Below are 16,831 nucleotides of genomic sequence, written 5' to 3'. Positions count from 1 at the left end.
TATAAAATAACTGAAAAAAAGTGTTACAGATAATTCAAAGAGTTTTAAGTATTGAGAAGAAAAGAAATTAAAAAATAATAATAATAATAATAATTACTGTTTAGAGTTTTGAGAATAGTTTTGTAGTTTATTTTTACCAATGAGTTATTTAAATTATTATTTTATGTGATTACAAATTAATTATCCATTGTTACTTCTAATAAATATTTCTTTACATCATGGTGTCAATGCCAACTTAGCAAAGATATACGCAAAATGTATGTCAGAATGCAAGAAATATATTGTTACCTCTTAATTATCTTGTTTTTTTTTTTTTTTTTTTTTTATTATTATTTTTTTTTATATGTCCGTACAAGATGGGAGAGAATAATTCGAATTAATAACCTCCGTTTCATTATACGTGATTCCAGCAGATTAAGCCACCTCTTGGAGGACTCTTAATTATCTTGATACCTCAAAGGCATGACCATTTTATGTACCCACTTCCTATTGGATAAACTTTGAACTCGTGAAAAACGTCTCATTCACACAAATGGAATAATATTTCGACCTTGTTAGTATGTTGGCCCTAATAACTTGTTTGTATCTAAAAGATTCGAAACATAGGCCAGATAAAAATACCACAAAAATCAAAACCATTTGACTTTGATTTCATTCTACTTTGTCAAATCTACATCAAAGAACCATTCAAACTTGTCACATTGGTTGAAGGGTGTGGATGTTTAATGATCAACAGAGAAGCGTGGGTTGGAAATTGGAAAAAAGTGTAATGATGTTATCACTTGGGATTATTTTCTTACACTAAGTATCCCACTAAAAATGTAAACAATTGAGACCACGACTTAAATATTTCCCTTTATTATTTATAAAGTCATCCATGAGATTTGTGTGTCTAATAATATTGATGTGTGATTTAATTACAACCAAAGAAGCAGAAAAAAAAAAACCATATTGCTCTTAGAAGCAATATCTAGAATGTGGACAATGATAGCTAAACGAGTTAAAGAATGAAGTCAACCATTGAGGTTGAGAAATTGTTAGATAATTGTGATGCTAATCCAAGACGTGCCAACAACATTTTGCAACCAGTGTGCCAAATCTTGTTGAAATCATGAAATAAACCTACTGCTACTACGTGGGAAGGAAAACCATCAGCAATTTAATACATTTTCCAATAAAATCTTTGCCACAATGGGAAATGGCCAATTAATAATTTCGGTCCAATAATTTTTTAGCATATAATTTAAGAAAAGTATCTGAAATTGGGATTTGTTTGTAGAGAATGGTTTTTGACTTTTCGTTTTGATGAAACAGTATTATGATATATTATAAAAGTAAAAATAATTTTGTATTTAAATTTATTTGTTAATATTTTTATATTTTTTTTAATATAAGGCAATTTTTTTTTTTAATTTTATTTTAAAAGTAGCCGATTTTTGAACTTGGGCCAAATCCATATTTGATTAAAAATAAACCTTTTATAAGGACCATCTTGATAACACTCTTTTTATAGTCCCCAATCAATAACCGACACATAAGCAAAAACATAAAAAAATGCACAAAAATAAGTTGGACCAAAATACACTAAATTTTAGGGTGATAAAATCCCTAAAGAGTTATTCTTCCATCTCTAGGTTTTAGTTTTGAATCAAAAAATGAGTTTTGAGGCATTAGAAATGAGTTTTAAGGCATTAAAAACGGATTTTAAGGCATTATAAACATGATTTGAGGCATGAGAAACGGGTTTTGGGGCATTAAAAACGGGTTTTGAGGCGAGTCACGAGCGGCGGGGTTTGAGGCGTTCACCACTGGCCAGACCCGTGGGTCAAGCCAGACTCACGCTGTGGGTCTGGGCTAGGTCTTGCCGGCTGAGTTTTTTTTTTTTTGGGTTTTTTTTTTCTATGATTTGGTGTAATTATTCTCACTTTTATGTTTTGCATTTTTCTTAAATTGATAATATGTCACATAATAATTGAAGGCTTCAAAAAGGTATTATCAAAATGGACCTGATAGTAGGGGCTCTCAAAAGCTCTCACCAAATAAAAGTTTTGTAGTGACTTTTACCGACATATGTGTATATCGAATTTAGGTTGTGCCGATATATAAATATAAAATTATATTGGTAATCTCTAATCTAATCTATTTATTTAAACGGGTCAAACTTACCAATTATAATTCGCTAATTTTGTGCTATCTGAATTGTAACTAATTTCGGATTTTCTTGTCAAGATGTTACATAATGTTTTAACTGTACGTGGCTAATGCTATTCGATTGAAATCCTTTGCAATTAGTATATATCTGAAATGTAACGAATTTAATAGGGTTTGATTCGAAACTTGTTCCATCATTCTATCTCATTAACAGTTTGAACATGCTACAATTCAGACAAAAAAATGAAAAACAAAAATTGCCAAAATTTATTGAAACAAGTGAATCTCGAGTCGGAACTGTTTCTTCATCATCAGAGGATCGATCCAATATATGCTATCGCTTTGAGAACTTAAAAAGGGTGACATCTACAATGACTACGAATAATTTATGAAATTTTGCGGAGGCAAAACGACAACATTTTCATCAATGAAATGGTTGCTAGCTAGATTGATTTTTGTTTTTGTTTTTTATTAAAAAAAAAAAATCCTCAGGGTTGTACCAGATTCACCACGTGTTATCCTCCCATGCAGCTTTCCCTACGTGTCTGCTCTCACTACAAAGTACAAATACTCAAAACGTTCCCTTTCCTGGGCAAATCTTCTCTCTGTCTGTGTTTGTGTGTGTGTGTGTGGGGGATTAGAGTTGAAGAGCCAACGATGCTAGTGTCTGAATATTTTAGCAACCTTGGGAACGACTACGCACAGGTGGTTCCGTTAACGGTGTTCGTGGCCGTTCTTTGTCTCTGCTTAATCATCGGTCACTTGCTCGAAGAAAACCGCTGGGTTAACGAGTCCATCACTGCTATTTTGACCGTAATCTCTGTCTCTCTCAGTTCTCTCCCTTTCTCTGTGTATGTGTTTGTTTCTATGCATGTGTGAGCAAATGCCCTTTTTGATTCTTCTTTTTTTTATTAATCTTTATTTTTGTGTTCATTCGAATAGCAATATGGAAGGTGGGTTAATCTTGTTTACTTCAATCCTGTACGTATTGCCTCTGAATATTCTGTTTGAATAGGGATGCTTAGCTGGAGCCATAATCTTGGTTCTGAGCAAAGGGAAGAATTCTCACATCCTTACATTTAACGAAGAACTGTTCTTCATTTATCTCCTTCCACCTATAATATTCAATGCTGGGTAAGGCCTAAGGGTATCTTATTCTTGAATTGGTACGGATGACTCCATATTTAATAACAACTTAATTGAATCTGCTGTATTTTTATTGCAGATTTCAGGTGAAGAAAAAGCACTTCTTCCAAAATTTCCTAACCATCATGTTGTTTGGGGTGGTTGGTGTTTTTATTTCACTTATAATTATTACAGCTGGTAACATTTAAATCTATCCTTTCATTTCTAGTCAATTCTGATCTGTTACTGTTTTCTGTGGTCATATTTCATGAATTCACTTCTTAACCTCTGCATGTTGTTGTTGGCCCAGGCAGCTGGTGGCTGTTTCCTAAGCTAGGCTTTGTTGGTCTGACCGCACGAGACTATCTTGGTAAGATTCTTGTCTTTGTCACCTTTCATATACATGTTAAATGGAAGACCTATATTGTTTAGGGATTTACTGTTTTTGTATTAACAATCATTATTTGCAAACAATTTTTTGTTGTTCTGATTCAGCTCTAGGAACAATATTTTCATCAACTGATACAGTGTGTACACTGCAGGTTGGTTGGATTTGTAATTATTCTCTTTGTTTTAATTGGAGGACAGCGGCTTTGAGTGTTGGCTGTTCTATGATAATTATCTACATGTAGGTTCTCCATCAAGATGAAACTCCTCTGCTATACAGCCTAGTTTTTGGGGAAGGAGTTGTGAATGATGCAACAACAGTTGTTCTCTTCAATACAATTCAGAAGCTTGATGTTTCAAGGCTAGATAGCAGGACAATACTTCCTGTTGTTGGGGATTTCTTTTACCTTTTCTTGACAAGCACTGCTCTTGGAGTCGTTGTAAGTCATGATGGTTAAAATGGGTATACAAGCATGATCTTTTCAATTGATGACTTGACCTAATACATAACAATCTTGCTGTCTAATGAATAAAGCGAGATCCTTTTGGGTTGAATTTGCGTGACTTTACCTATCCCAAAAGCTTAAATTTATAGGAAGTAGCCTTATTGGGCATTACCAATGGTGGACATAGGCCTCTAAGGCCGAACCACCTTAAATCCTTCTTTCTTTCTCTGTTTTCACTTATATCATTTATCTTATATTTTGTTTTAAAATAATTACTTTATGAGTTTCAATTCTCTGATAATAAGGTTAATTGTTCATTGAGCTGTGGCTATTTAAGTTTCATTTTTGAGAACTGCTCAGAATGTCTTTTGATCATTGATAACCTCTTCCAGGATTGAGGTACTTGGAGCATCAAGTATGGCCATCTTGACTTGAGCTGAAAATAAATTGTGCTTTCTGCACAATGTCAATAGAACATTTCAGTGAACTGTTAAATAAGGCCTCCTTGATGTGGGTTAGTTCCTATAGTTAAGAGTAATGGTTAAATAAAAGAAATATAATATGTTTTTAAGTGAAGGTGACATTATAAGCCAAACTTGATCAGATACAGCTCCAAGACTGAGCAACTATAATAAGCAGGGCAAATAAGCTGAAAATAAATAATGTTCTATGCTAATGATTTGGATTACTAACTAGAATTAGAGTTGCGGTTGAGTAAAAGAACATTTCAATTTAACAATAAAGAGATGGTGTCCTTAACTTAAGCTGTCAGACTGGACAGAGACCCTGAAGGCAGTACCTAGACATCGGTTCTTTCTGTGTATCTTCCAGCTCATTCTTCCGGCTTTTTACACCTGTTAATAATCCCTCCCAAGAGTATCTTGCATATCCAACGTCCAAAACAGGCCATCTGGAAATTACCGTGAATTATGTAAACTTTTGAAATGCCAATTAGTTTATGCATAATACTCTTCCTTATATCTTCGCGTTAATGAATGCCAATAACAAATTATGTCTATTTTGTTGAGAAAATCATGTCTTAAAACTTCATTGCAGGCTGGACTTGTGACAGCATATGTTCTTAAAACCTTATACTTTGGAAGGTAAGTACTCGTTTCATTAAAGATCTCAAGTACATTCTGTAGTGGTGGTAATGTGAATGTCAGAGTTCATTACTTCTTTATATCTGGAGGTGAGAAAAGTGGAGTTTGGGGTGCCACCTTTACGAATCTGCCTTTTTATCTGCTAACAGACATTCAAGCGTTCGAGAAATTTCTCTGATGGTTTTAATGGCGTATTTCTCCTACATGTTGGCAGAGGTAATGACGTGTACTCGAGAGGTCCTTTCACTTTGTATGGTGTTATAATTTCACTGACGCAGAACGGCAGAAGTGTTAGATTGTTGATTCTCAAATCCATTTTGAATAGGGCGCTAAATATATATTTGGACCATATCACCGATTTGATATGAACAAGTAATTTTTTCAAGTAACATCTACATAGAAAGTTGAGTCATTAAGCACCAAACAACTGCTGTGATGGGGCTTTTTATCTGACTGAGACACAGAAAAAGATGTGAGAAGAAGGAAACCAAAATCCCCATCATGCAAGTGATGATCTTGAACTTTTAATATGTACAACACTGACTTGTTTTAACTACAATTTTGACTTCGTCATATTGTGAAACAATAATGTGTATACTATTATTTGTTTGTGCAGTTGCTACAACTCAGTGGAATTCTTACTGTTTTCTTTTGTGGGATTCTGATGTCACACTATGCGTGGCATAATGTTAGTGAGAGTTCAAGAATCACGACGAGGTATGTGTGAAGGAATTGCTTTGGATTTTAGTGACATTAAAGAGTCACAACTGATTATGCCCTCTACTTGGTTTATTGCCTCCTCTCTGCAGGCATGTGTTTGCGACAATGTCATTTATTGCAGAAACATTCATATTTCTCTATGTGGGAATGGATGCTCTTGACATTGAAATGTGGAGAGTGACCAAATTAAGGTGCTATTTCTCTCCTACTACAGTCCAACTCAGTCATATTTCAGTAAGTTATTGATAAAAGTTCAGATCATCCAATTTAGTTTTGAGTTGCCATATATTGACATGGATGTAATGGTACCTTGTATGTTAAATTGCTGTTTGTATGGTCCACCTTCATGTACACCATATGTGCTTCAGAAAAAAGTCCTAAATCTTTCTATTCAATACAATGCAATTGGGAAAATTGTAACTTCTTGAGACATTTTTTGCGGCATTTAAATCAGACAAATGCTTTTTTGTGATCGTATGACAGATAGAGACTTTTAGTGGTATTAAAAATGGTAAGGAATGGCCAGTCTGAGGCTCATATCTTCTGGCTGTTACTTGCAAATTCTTATCATGGCGTCATTTAATGTTCTCTCTTTCTCTCTCACACATTCGAATCGAATCTTCAACTTTTGTTTTTAGAAACTTTGGCTAACTTTGCGCTTTGTTTTTAGGGATCTCAAAAATATTAGTCAAGTATGAAGTATAATGCAACCTTTGGCATGACTATGGTTTAAATTAACATATAACGCTTAGGAGTATGAGTTTGAGTCTCTGACATAACAACCTTGTTCTCTCGAATAGCTGCATAAGTCTTTTATCTAAATTATGCATTCTCTTACAGATTTTTGTTCATTGCAGCTTTGGAACTTCAATGGGCATCTATAGTACCTTAATCTTACTAATCTTGCTTGGACGTGCTGCATTTGTATTCCCACTCTCTACTCTTTCCAATTACATGAATAGAAAAGCCGAGAGAACACCAGTGATCACATTTAAACACCAGGTTAGTATTGCCATGATAACTTTTATGCATAGTGCGAGGGAAGGTAGTTACACACTTTCATTGCCTATGGATTTTAAAATTTCTATTTATCTAGCTAATCATTTGGTGGGCCGGGCTTATGAGAGGGGCAGTCTCTATTGCATTGGCTTTTAAACAGGTATGCATTTTCTGTTCATCATAATTCAAATCAGTTTGTTAAGAGATGATAATCCAACATATTGTATAGATAATTTTCCAATTTGGTAGAAATTCTGCATGAATTAATCTCTCTTGGTTTGTGAAGTTCACGTATTCTGGCGTTACATCGGATCCAATCAATGCTACAATGATTACCGACACCATTATCGTAGTTCTCTTCAGTACACTGGTATGTTGGTCTCTGTCTTCAAGTGGGTTTCCTTTTACAATGAAGACACAAGTCTCATTACAACCATTATATGTCATGCAATTGTTAGTGATACATTGCAGAAATTTTTTTACCTCCAAAGATTTGCTTTATACTTGTCAGGTGTTTGGTTTTCTAACAAAGCCGCTTATAAGATATCTGCTTCCCCACCAAGAAACTATCAAAATCAGTCGTCGAGAATCTGTTCCTCCAAAAGAGGACTTGGATGTTCCTTTGCTCTCTCTTGAAGAATCTGTGGGAACCAACATGAGCCGTGCAAAGGATAGTTTGTCTCGGCTGATAGAAAGCCCTGTATGCATTATACATTTCTACTGGAGGAAGTTTGATGATGCCTACATGAGACCCATATTTGGAGGGCCTGTTAGCACTCCAATGGACTGTTAAACAAATGACAGCAAATCTACTAGATGGCAGCGAGGAACCCGGATAGCCTAACGGTAAATCGGGAATAAGCAGATTACTTGCTGTGCAGTTAATGTACAGGACATGCACAAGGTGAAGATAGGTCTGCTTTTCATCAAACTATGTAAAATACGCAGAAGTTTTGTTAATAGACTCATAATCAATTAGATGAGTAAGGTTTAACCTTCTTCATGACTACGCAAAATTTGTTAATAGACTCAAGATTCTACACCTCCTGGAAAATTTGATGATAGACTTATGTGTGAGTTTTGATGAAACTAGAATTTTTTTTTTTCTAAGTTGTAACCTTGTCAAGTTTTTTCTTCCCACTTGTTTTTGGTACTCTTACGGGACCTATGCAAAGCCAGTAATCCAAGTGAGAAATGGAGTGCAAAATGAAAGGGGTTAATTGTTTAGCAACAGGGGAAAATATATCTTTAAAAAACAGAGACAAAACAGGCAATTCCATTTCAAATTTTTTTTGACAGCCAATGACAGGCAGTAAAATTCACATCGAAGATCAAAAGCTTCAGCGGAAAATAGAAAGAAATACTTGGGCAGATGCAACCAGAACTTGTTCAATCCACCGCATAGCAAAGAACCGAATAAAATAAGCCGATCACAGGACACCAAAATTGACCCCCGAAAAAAAGAAAGAAATGAAAGCCTTCTCTAAATTCTCTTTGGCGTGTTTGACGTGCAAATTTTAATTGAAAATGATCTTCTCTAAACTATTTATTTGGACTGATCATCTTTTTGACTCATGAAAAATTATTTGGACAGGAGATTTAGTCCAAACAACACGGTTTTTAGACTCTGAATTTTATTTTTTTATGCACTGTTAAGTTATTGTGCTCAGAAATTTTACTAAGCATTGTAACAAGTAGTAATTTGTGGGAGTAGAGTAGTAGTCTTGGTCGATTGGTTGGGAAAAGAATGAAACTCGGCAGAAAACCTTATTGAAATGCCAACGTATGAGTTGGGAGAGTGGAAACAAGACGGTTTTTAAAAAAAGTGGAAACAATAATTTCGACCTTTGATGAGTGGAAAATCTAACGAGAAAGTTCAAAATATTTTTATTATAGGAAAGTTCATTTTAGGCCCTTAAACTACTACGCATTTTGATAAGATAAGTAAGACAAATTAAGACCATGGCACCATGGCTCTAACTCCAAAATAGAACATGCCACAAGCCCATACTAAATCTTCATTGTGCTCATACGTACCAACTCAAGACAGAGGACAGAAAAAACTAAGTTATCAATACGCAGAAACATATCAGCTTTCCTAAGCGTCACCTTACATACTTGCTTCAGCACCATGTATTTGTAGTTGCAATAAGTTAGGGGAAATTATCCTTTACCCCCCATGAACTATCACGCAATGAACATTTTCCCTTATCAAGTACCAATTTTATATTACGATTCCATTAAATTACCATTTTATCATCAAAACCCTCATTTTGTCAATTAAGACTGTTAAGTCTGATGATCAATCGTACTGTTCACGATACTGTTCATGACATTGTTCATGGTTGACCATCCGATTTAATGACTTTGACTAACAGAATGGGGGTTTTGGTATTGAAATGGTAGTTTGATGGGGTCGTAATATAAAGTTGATAGTTGATAGGGGTATATAGTAATTGAGTGGTAGTTCATGGGGGGAAAAGATAATTTCCCCAATAAAATTATCAACATCTCCTTAACCTTTGCTGGCAATAACAAAAGCAAAATCAAAATCAAGGGTCGATTTATGCAAAAATAAAAAGGGTTAGTCATCGCTTAAAACAAAAGGTTTTAGTGAGAATGAATTACTCTCTCTAGGAGAAGATGGTAAGAGAAAGTTACACTTATTCCTCTTATACTGCCACTCAATTTGCTATGTTCTTCCAAAAGTTTAAAAGTTGCAATGTACCCTACTAATCAACAAATCCTCATTTAAAATGAAGTTAGAAACTTTTTAAATAGCCTAATCAGCCCAAATACCTAATTACATTGCAGCAGTAGACTTCAAACAATTGATGAACAAAAGGTGTGGTTTGATTGATCACTCCGAGAGAATTACGCAACAGAAGCTCTAACCAAAGATTCTCTTGGCACGTAACAAAGAATGAAACTTAAAGTTTGTTTGAGATTGTGTTATGTAGCTTAAAAAATATTTTTAATACCTAAAAAATTGTACCAAACCAAACGCATGTTTGGTAAAAAAATTTTAAAAGTATATATATATTTTTTTTAACTATAAAAATTGTTAAAACACGCTTTTAGGAAAATTATTATGAAATCTTTACCAAACCTTGTTATTGGAACAAAACACACACCTCCATGCGCCTAAGACCGAAACTATTATGAACTCCAAACTTTTATACTTTGAATTTTGCAGTAATATTCATCTTGCAAAAAGAAAAGACTCAAGATCTAATACCAATTTGTTGCGACATTTTTTCAGACAGCAAAGTAGGAAAGGACATAATAAAATAAGCCACACATGACACTAATGTTTTTTTTTTTTTTTTAATGCTCTCCGTCGTGTTTCACGTTCTCAAAAGTAGGCTTTGTCGATCGAAAGCAAGACTGGTTCCAAAGGCAGATCTCTTCCTAGCTGTCATCGGTCAGTCAAGGCGTCAAAGGATCCGGGTGGTTTAGTGTAAAAGCTCGGAAAGGCCGCATGTTCATATTTTTGATTGGGCGCGCAGAGGACCGTGGAGTGTCATCGATTTCTCAATGGCCAATTTGTTGTTGAAATGGTCTAAAATGGGTTTTCCGCGGCCTCACTAATTTACCGAGAAACGTTTAGTTGATGAATATGAGTCCTACTATCAGGCTGTCAAGAATCAAATAAGTGTCTGTCAAAGTCTAATGTATAGTACTTGGCAGTTGGCAATAATAGTGAGTACCGTTAACTAATTAAAAGAATAAAAAATCATTAAAATTTTAAGTTTTTATCTCTTCTCTTTTCTTTTTCATTGAGTTTAAATTTGAAAAATAATATTTAAATAGAATAATAAAAGTAAATAGCTTAAAAAAAAAAACAAAAATGCTGGGGATAGGATAGCGTGTGGCATCTCAAATGATTGACATATAATTTAAGCGAAGGTGAGTAAGAGTAATGAATGGTTTGAGGGTGGAGCGTAGTTGAAAAGTGAGCTTGACTGGAGACTCCAAATAAAACAACACGGCTTTTACACTGGAGACTCTTAAGTCCCCGCGTTTTTCATAGGAAAGCCAATGTGAAATTGCAGCAGCCTGGTCGAACTCTAAACCCAAAACAGGATATCCAACAACATCATATATACTTGCCTGTGCGGCATTGCATAGCTATAATTAGCTGCCTCATTAATTATCATACAAAAATGAGCCGTACAATTTCCCCTGTTATTGCTTCCCTGCCGCTTTTATTCTGTCTTGCTTTGCACTTCACCAATGCAACCTTCTGGTCGGATAGTATCGGTGATACTATCCGACCAGGCCAATCACTAAACACCTCGGAGTATATGAAATCTGCCACCGGAAGGTTCAGACTTAATTTCTTTCCTTCAGAAGACTCGACAAAGCATTACGTGGTAATATGGAGCTATAATGTTTCTCACCCCAACATAGTTTGGGTTGCAAACAGGGAGCACCCATTCCCATATTCCTCTGCCGTTCTTACCATGGACCCGCGTGGGAATCTTGTAATATCCGATGGCGTATTGCTGCACATGCTGACTAACACTTCAGGTGGCAACGATTCCTACGCCAGGCTATTAGATACAGGTAATCTTATACTCACAAATAGGGCCTCACATGTTTTGTGGCAAAGCTTTGACTATCCTGCTGATACTCTTTTGCCCGGAATGAAAATTAAATATGCTAATGACCATCCTATCTTAGTATCATGGGTTAGTTATGAAGACCCTGGACTTTTCTCTCTGCATGTGGGTTCTCGTAAAGAACTGATCTTAATGGAGGGGTCGGAACCATACTGGACTAGTTCACTCAGTGGTGTTCTAGCTGGTATACTCGTGATTGATGGGGACTACATTACTTGGCCTGCTCAGAACACCAATGAAATTAGAAAAATAGTGTTGGATATGTCTGGGAATCTTGTGCTGATGAAATACAGAGAAGGTGAAAAATATTGGGACTCGTATAACTTATCGACGTGTGGGACTTATCCTGTCTGCGGCGATTTCAGCATATGCAATGAGACTTCAGATGCATATTCTAGATGTGATTGTCTGCCAGGATTCAAAAGAGGAACTACGCCCGCTGGATGTGAGAGAAAAACTGATTTGCAGTGCAGCGACAATATTAATGCTCAGAAAGATTGGTTTCTTCAAATTCCTAAAGTTTATTTGCCCATGTATCCACAGCGGTTGCTGGTTGAGAAGGATTCAGAGTGCAAAGCAGCTTGCTTCAACAACTGCTCTTGTACTGGTTATGCTTATGATCAAGAGCATCGCTGCCTGGTATGGGATGGCCCTCTTTTAAATCTGAGGCATTTCTCAGCAGATAGTTTATATGAAACAGAGTTCTATCTCAAACTTGCTCCTCCGGACTTTACCAAAGGTTAGAAAAATCGAAAAACAGAGTTCTGCGGTTGTTGGTGACTAATTTTGCTGTTCTTGTTTCTTCTTCCTCTAGGCATTGTCAATTTGTATATCAATTCGTAATGCAAAGAACAGCACCGATATTATTTATTTCTCTGGTTTCCGTTTGCAGATACGAACTCAACAAATGCAATTGTAACAGATCCAGGACTTCAGAAGAATTTAAAGGTCACAGGAAATAAACTACTATGGAAAATTCTCGCGCCTACAACATCTATTTCGGTGGTTGTTACCTTGGGCCTTTTTGTTCATTATGCGAGGCGAAAGCTCAAAAAGAAGAAGGGTGAGTAAATAATATGGTACAATACTAATTAAATTATTAAATTCACACTCTCTTATCCACTTAAGCTTTTTGGTTAAGTTGTGATTTAGCACAACTTTATTTTAACAATCTAAATTTATATCCTTAAACATGTGTTGTTCGCCATTCAGGGGAGGATTTGTTATTGTTAGATTTGGGCATGACCCAAAAGGCTAATAATTCAGAGCATGGAGATAGTAGGAAAAGAGAAGTTCAAATGCTATTATTCAGTTTTGCAAGTGTTTCTGCTGCAACCGATAATTTCTCAGCTGCAAATAAGCTCGGAGAGGGTGGTTTTGGACCTGTTTACAAGGTATGGTTCAATGTCCCTAAACACAATGCTTTGGATATGGAATGTAAGCAAAAGGTTTGCACTTTGCTAGTCCTCCTCCACTTTTGTTGCTAGCTTAAGCTGATAGGAAAAAATAAATTTAATCACTTAATCATTACTTTAACACTCCCCTTAGAATATTTAATTTAAATGGCGGGTAATTTGACGGAGTCAAGGTCCAACACGTATAATATTTAATTTAAATGAGGGGTAATTTGACCGAGTCAAGGTTCGATCATAGGACCTTTGGCTTTGATACCATGTTAAATTACTACTTGTCCCAAGAACTTAAGCTGATAGAAAGATGTAAATTTAATCACTTAATGATTACTTTAACAAGATAAACATTTATTGTGTTAGATTTGGAAGTTAAAATTTTGCTTAGTATGTGTTAGTTTTAACATGTAATTGGATACTTGATATATGTTTGTAGTTGACGTTGAGTATACACATGTAAGTGTAAAACGATTAAGGCTCCGTTTGACAACCGATTTTGCCATGATTTTGGCTCTATACTATTCATCTCACTTTTTTATTTTTTTAATATTCTCTTACTTTTTACATCACATCAATTATTTTTTATTATTATTCAAATAAAAAAATCACTACAAAACAAAATTTTTTCATTTTTCCATACCAAACATTCTTACATTTTCACTTTTTCTTTTTTTAAAAAAACATTCTTACTTTTTTTCACATCAATCATTTTTTCTACAGTATCAAACCAAAACCAAAACAAAATCGTTTATCAAACGGACCCTAAGGCCCACTTTGGAAGGAGATCACAAAATTGAGTGCTTAATATACCATAGTTGTATCCAAACTCATATGCTTAAGCTTTTGAAATGAGTGAAGTAACATGTTATATTATAGTCTCACAAAAAGACTCATAGGGTGTCAATCTACAACAACAAATTGTTTTGCATCCAATTATTGTTTCTCAAAGTGGGTTGTTTGTTTTAGAGTTAAAAAAGTTTTAGTCTTTATCATTGGTAATGTATTTCTTATGAATTTAACTTACTATTTTATTATTTTCTATATTTTTCACAACAAAAAATAATTTCAGGGAACATTACTAAAAGGGGATGAGGTAGCTGTAAAAAGGCTTTCAAAAAGATCTGGGCAAGGTTGGGAGGAGCTAAAAAATGAGGCAATGCTCATAGCCAAGCTCCAACACAAGAATCTTGTTAGTCTTTTGGGCTGTTGCATTGAACGAGATGAAAAGATATTAGTTTATGAGTATATGCCCAATAAAAGCTTGGATTTCTTCCTTTTTGGTTTGTAATATCTCACATTTTGATATATGCATATATATGTTTTATTTTTTATTTTTTATTTTATTTTGTTATGGTCTTTTGCATGTGGCTCACTAATTGATTCATATATGTAAAGCAGATCAAGAGAAGCGCAAGATGTTAGATTGGAGGACTTGTGTTGGAGTCATTGAAGGAATTGCTCAAGGACTTCTTTATCTTCATCAATATTCCAGGTTAAGGATTATTCATAGGGACTTGAAGCCTAGCAATATCTTGTTGGACATCGATATGAATCCCAAAATATCAGATTTCGGAATGGCAAGAATATTTGGAAGAAATGAGTCACAGGCAAATACAAGTAGGGTTGTTGGCACTTAGTAAGTAATATAAACGGAACTTCATAATTATAAATATTAACATAATAGTATACATGTGTGTAGACATTCATATAAAACATGCAATTACTAATATTTTTAACTTGATTATGGTGCACAGTGGTTATATGTCCCCTGAATATGCTTTGGAAGGCCTCTTTTCAATCAAATCTGATGTCTTTAGTTTTGGAGTCTTATTGTTAGAGATTATAAGTGGCAAGAAGAATACTAGCTTTTATCAAAGTGATTGTCTCCATCTTATTGGATATGTGAGTATTTTATCTACATCTTTTGTTGAAGAAATTGAAAACACTTATTTACTTTGATTCATCGCTAGGAGTTGTTGAACAAATGTGCATTCATCGTTTATTAAAAAAATAAAAAAATTAGTCATCTATTCTTGAAATTTTAGAAAGCTAAGTAGAGTTTAAAACATACTACTGATCTTAAAAACTTAAGCTAATAGAAAATTATATATTTAATCATTTACCATCATTCTAACATTCTCTAAATTTTTTTCCTTTTTTTTTTTTTTTTTTTTTGAAATTTTAAGGCATGGAAATTATGGACAAGTGATAGGGGATCAGACTTGGTGGATCCACTACTTGATGATATATCTTCGATGCAAATGGTATTGAGATATGTTAACATAGCTCTCCTCTGTGTTCAAGAAAGAGCAGCAAATAGACCTTCCATGTCTGATGTTGTCGCAATGCTTAGCAATGAAGCTGTAGCTCTACCTTATCCTCAACAACCCGCTTTCTTGAATGTGAGTGGTACGGCGAAGGCAAACCTTGTTAACATCAGGCCACAAATTTGTTCTTTGAATGATGCAACAGTTTCAGTTTTGAATGGTCGGTAACATTTAAAAATTTGGCCATAAGCATCATACTATGGTCCATAACATTATTCAACTGTGTATTGAATCTTTAGGTATTTAGCCATATAATCTGGTATTACAGTTTCTGATGTGTATCATGAAAAATGGATTTGTAACTGGAATTCAAAATAATAAGATCAACTTGTCACATCTAACGACCAACAAATTGTGCATATGTGGTGTAATGGCACAGGAAAAACACTAATCGTTGTCACTCCAAAATTATTAGCCACGTCTAACAACCAACAAACGGTACATTCAGTTCTTTTGGAGTGATAATGCATATATAGACGGCGTTAGATGCCTCAATTGTTCTGCTGCCATTGGACATAAGTTGCTACTGAACATACTTTTGGTTTTGATTACAACACTCTTTTGATACAATGTTTTCGTAGAAAGATGTTCCTATATTGCATGCTTTTCTAGAGTGCATGTATAGATGGCAATTGATTGTTTAGATTCTCGTATAATCGTATTGTTTTATCTTCCTTCTCACGTTTTAACTTCCCAGAAAAAAATACAGGATGTAAGTGAGAAATGGAATGCCAAATGAGAAGAATTAATAATTAGCAACATGAAAAAAAAAAAAAAACAACTATACAATTGTAAATACAAGAACAAAAAAGAGGCATTTAGGCAATTTTGTGATATTCCAGCTAATTATAATTATTTAATAAAAATATTAAATTTTGACATCATCATATTGTGAAACAGAGAAATGTTTGATAAAAAGCTTAATATACCACTTGTAACAGTTTTACTGGTTATTGTATTGATTTCAATACAGAACGAATGATTGTTCTGTATTGAATAATATACGCGTTCCAGTTGCTCAACCTCAACCTCCTTTTACAAAGTAAACCGATTACCAAAATTGAATCAACAATACATCTCTTGGGCTTTGTTTATAAAGACCATTCACCTGGGCTTTGCATTTGATTCACTAATTATCAATTTACTCATATATGTAAAGTAGATCATGAGAAGCACAGGATATTAAATTGGAGGACTCGTGTTAGAATTATTGAAGGAATTGCTCAAGGACTTCTTTATCTTCATCAGTATTCTAGATTAAAGATTATTCATAGGGACTTGAAGCCAAGCAATATTTTGTTGGACATAGACATGAATCTGAAGATATCAGATTTCGGAACGGCAAGAATATTTGGTGGAAATGAGTCGCAAGCAAATACAAATAGGATTGTTGGCACTTAGTAAGTAATTATATAGAGGAAGCTTCTAAATTATAAAAATCAACATAAAACTTGCAATTTCTAATATTTTTAACTTGATGATGGTGCACAATGGTTATATGTCTCCTTAATATGCATTGGAAGGCCTCTTTTCAATCAA

The 16,831-nt window shown here is 34.5% G+C and overlaps 2 protein-coding genes across 2 annotated transcripts; both read left to right on the top strand.

Annotated features, from left to right (window-relative positions):
- The first annotated feature begins 2,764 nt into the window (after positions 1–2,764).
- LOC132175312 (sodium/hydrogen exchanger 4-like) lies at positions 2,765–8,020 on the top strand. The gene is made up of 14 exons (XM_059587206.1): positions 2,765–2,964; positions 3,167–3,285; positions 3,377–3,474; positions 3,587–3,646; positions 3,772–3,818; positions 3,909–4,103; positions 5,166–5,212; positions 5,362–5,428; positions 5,829–5,929; positions 6,022–6,123; positions 6,790–6,934; positions 7,029–7,091; positions 7,218–7,301; positions 7,443–8,020. The coding sequence occupies exons 1-14, from the start codon at positions 2,809–2,811 to the stop codon at positions 7,722–7,724; spliced, it is 1,566 nt and encodes a 521-aa protein (XP_059443189.1). The 5' UTR covers positions 2,765–2,808; the 3' UTR covers positions 7,725–8,020.
- Positions 8,021–11,097: 3,077 nt separating this feature from the next.
- On the top strand, positions 11,098–15,473 carry LOC132174579 (G-type lectin S-receptor-like serine/threonine-protein kinase B120). Its single transcript, XM_059586213.1, has 7 exons — positions 11,098–12,295; positions 12,449–12,619; positions 12,769–12,950; positions 14,035–14,245; positions 14,364–14,601; positions 14,720–14,867; positions 15,152–15,473. The coding sequence occupies exons 1-7, from the start codon at positions 11,098–11,100 to the stop codon at positions 15,458–15,460; spliced, it is 2,457 nt and encodes an 818-aa protein (XP_059442196.1). The 3' UTR covers positions 15,461–15,473.
- The last annotated feature ends 1,358 nt before the right edge of the window (positions 15,474–16,831 follow it).

Source organism: Corylus avellana, chromosome ca3 (genome assembly GCF_901000735.1).
Source record: "Corylus avellana chromosome ca3, CavTom2PMs-1.0".
In the NCBI taxonomy this organism is placed as follows: Eukaryota; Viridiplantae; Streptophyta; class Magnoliopsida; order Fagales; family Betulaceae; genus Corylus; species Corylus avellana.
This window is presented reverse-complemented; position numbering and strand designations above follow the sequence as displayed.

Bases quoted from the DNA above. Each gene is read 5' to 3' on its own strand.
- LOC132175312 (XM_059587206.1), top strand. From the start codon at position 2,809: ATGCTAGTGTCTGAATATTTTAGCAACCTTGGGAACGACTACGCACAG. The intron at 2,965-3,166 runs GTAATCTCTGTC...CTGTTTGAATAG, and splicing joins CCATCACTGCTATTTTGACC to GGATGCTTAGCTGGAGCCAT. The intron at 5,213-5,361 runs GTAAGTACTCGT...ATCTGCTAACAG, and splicing joins AAAACCTTATACTTTGGAAG to ACATTCAAGCGTTCGAGAAA.
- LOC132174579 (XM_059586213.1), top strand. From the start codon at position 11,098: ATGAGCCGTACAATTTCCCCTGTTATTGCTTCCCTGCCGCTTTTATTC. The intron at 12,951-14,034 runs GTATGGTTCAAT...AAATAATTTCAG, and splicing joins GTTTTGGACCTGTTTACAAG to GGAACATTACTAAAAGGGGA. The intron at 14,602-14,719 runs GTAAGTAATATA...TATGGTGCACAG, and splicing joins AGTAGGGTTGTTGGCACTTA to TGGTTATATGTCCCCTGAAT.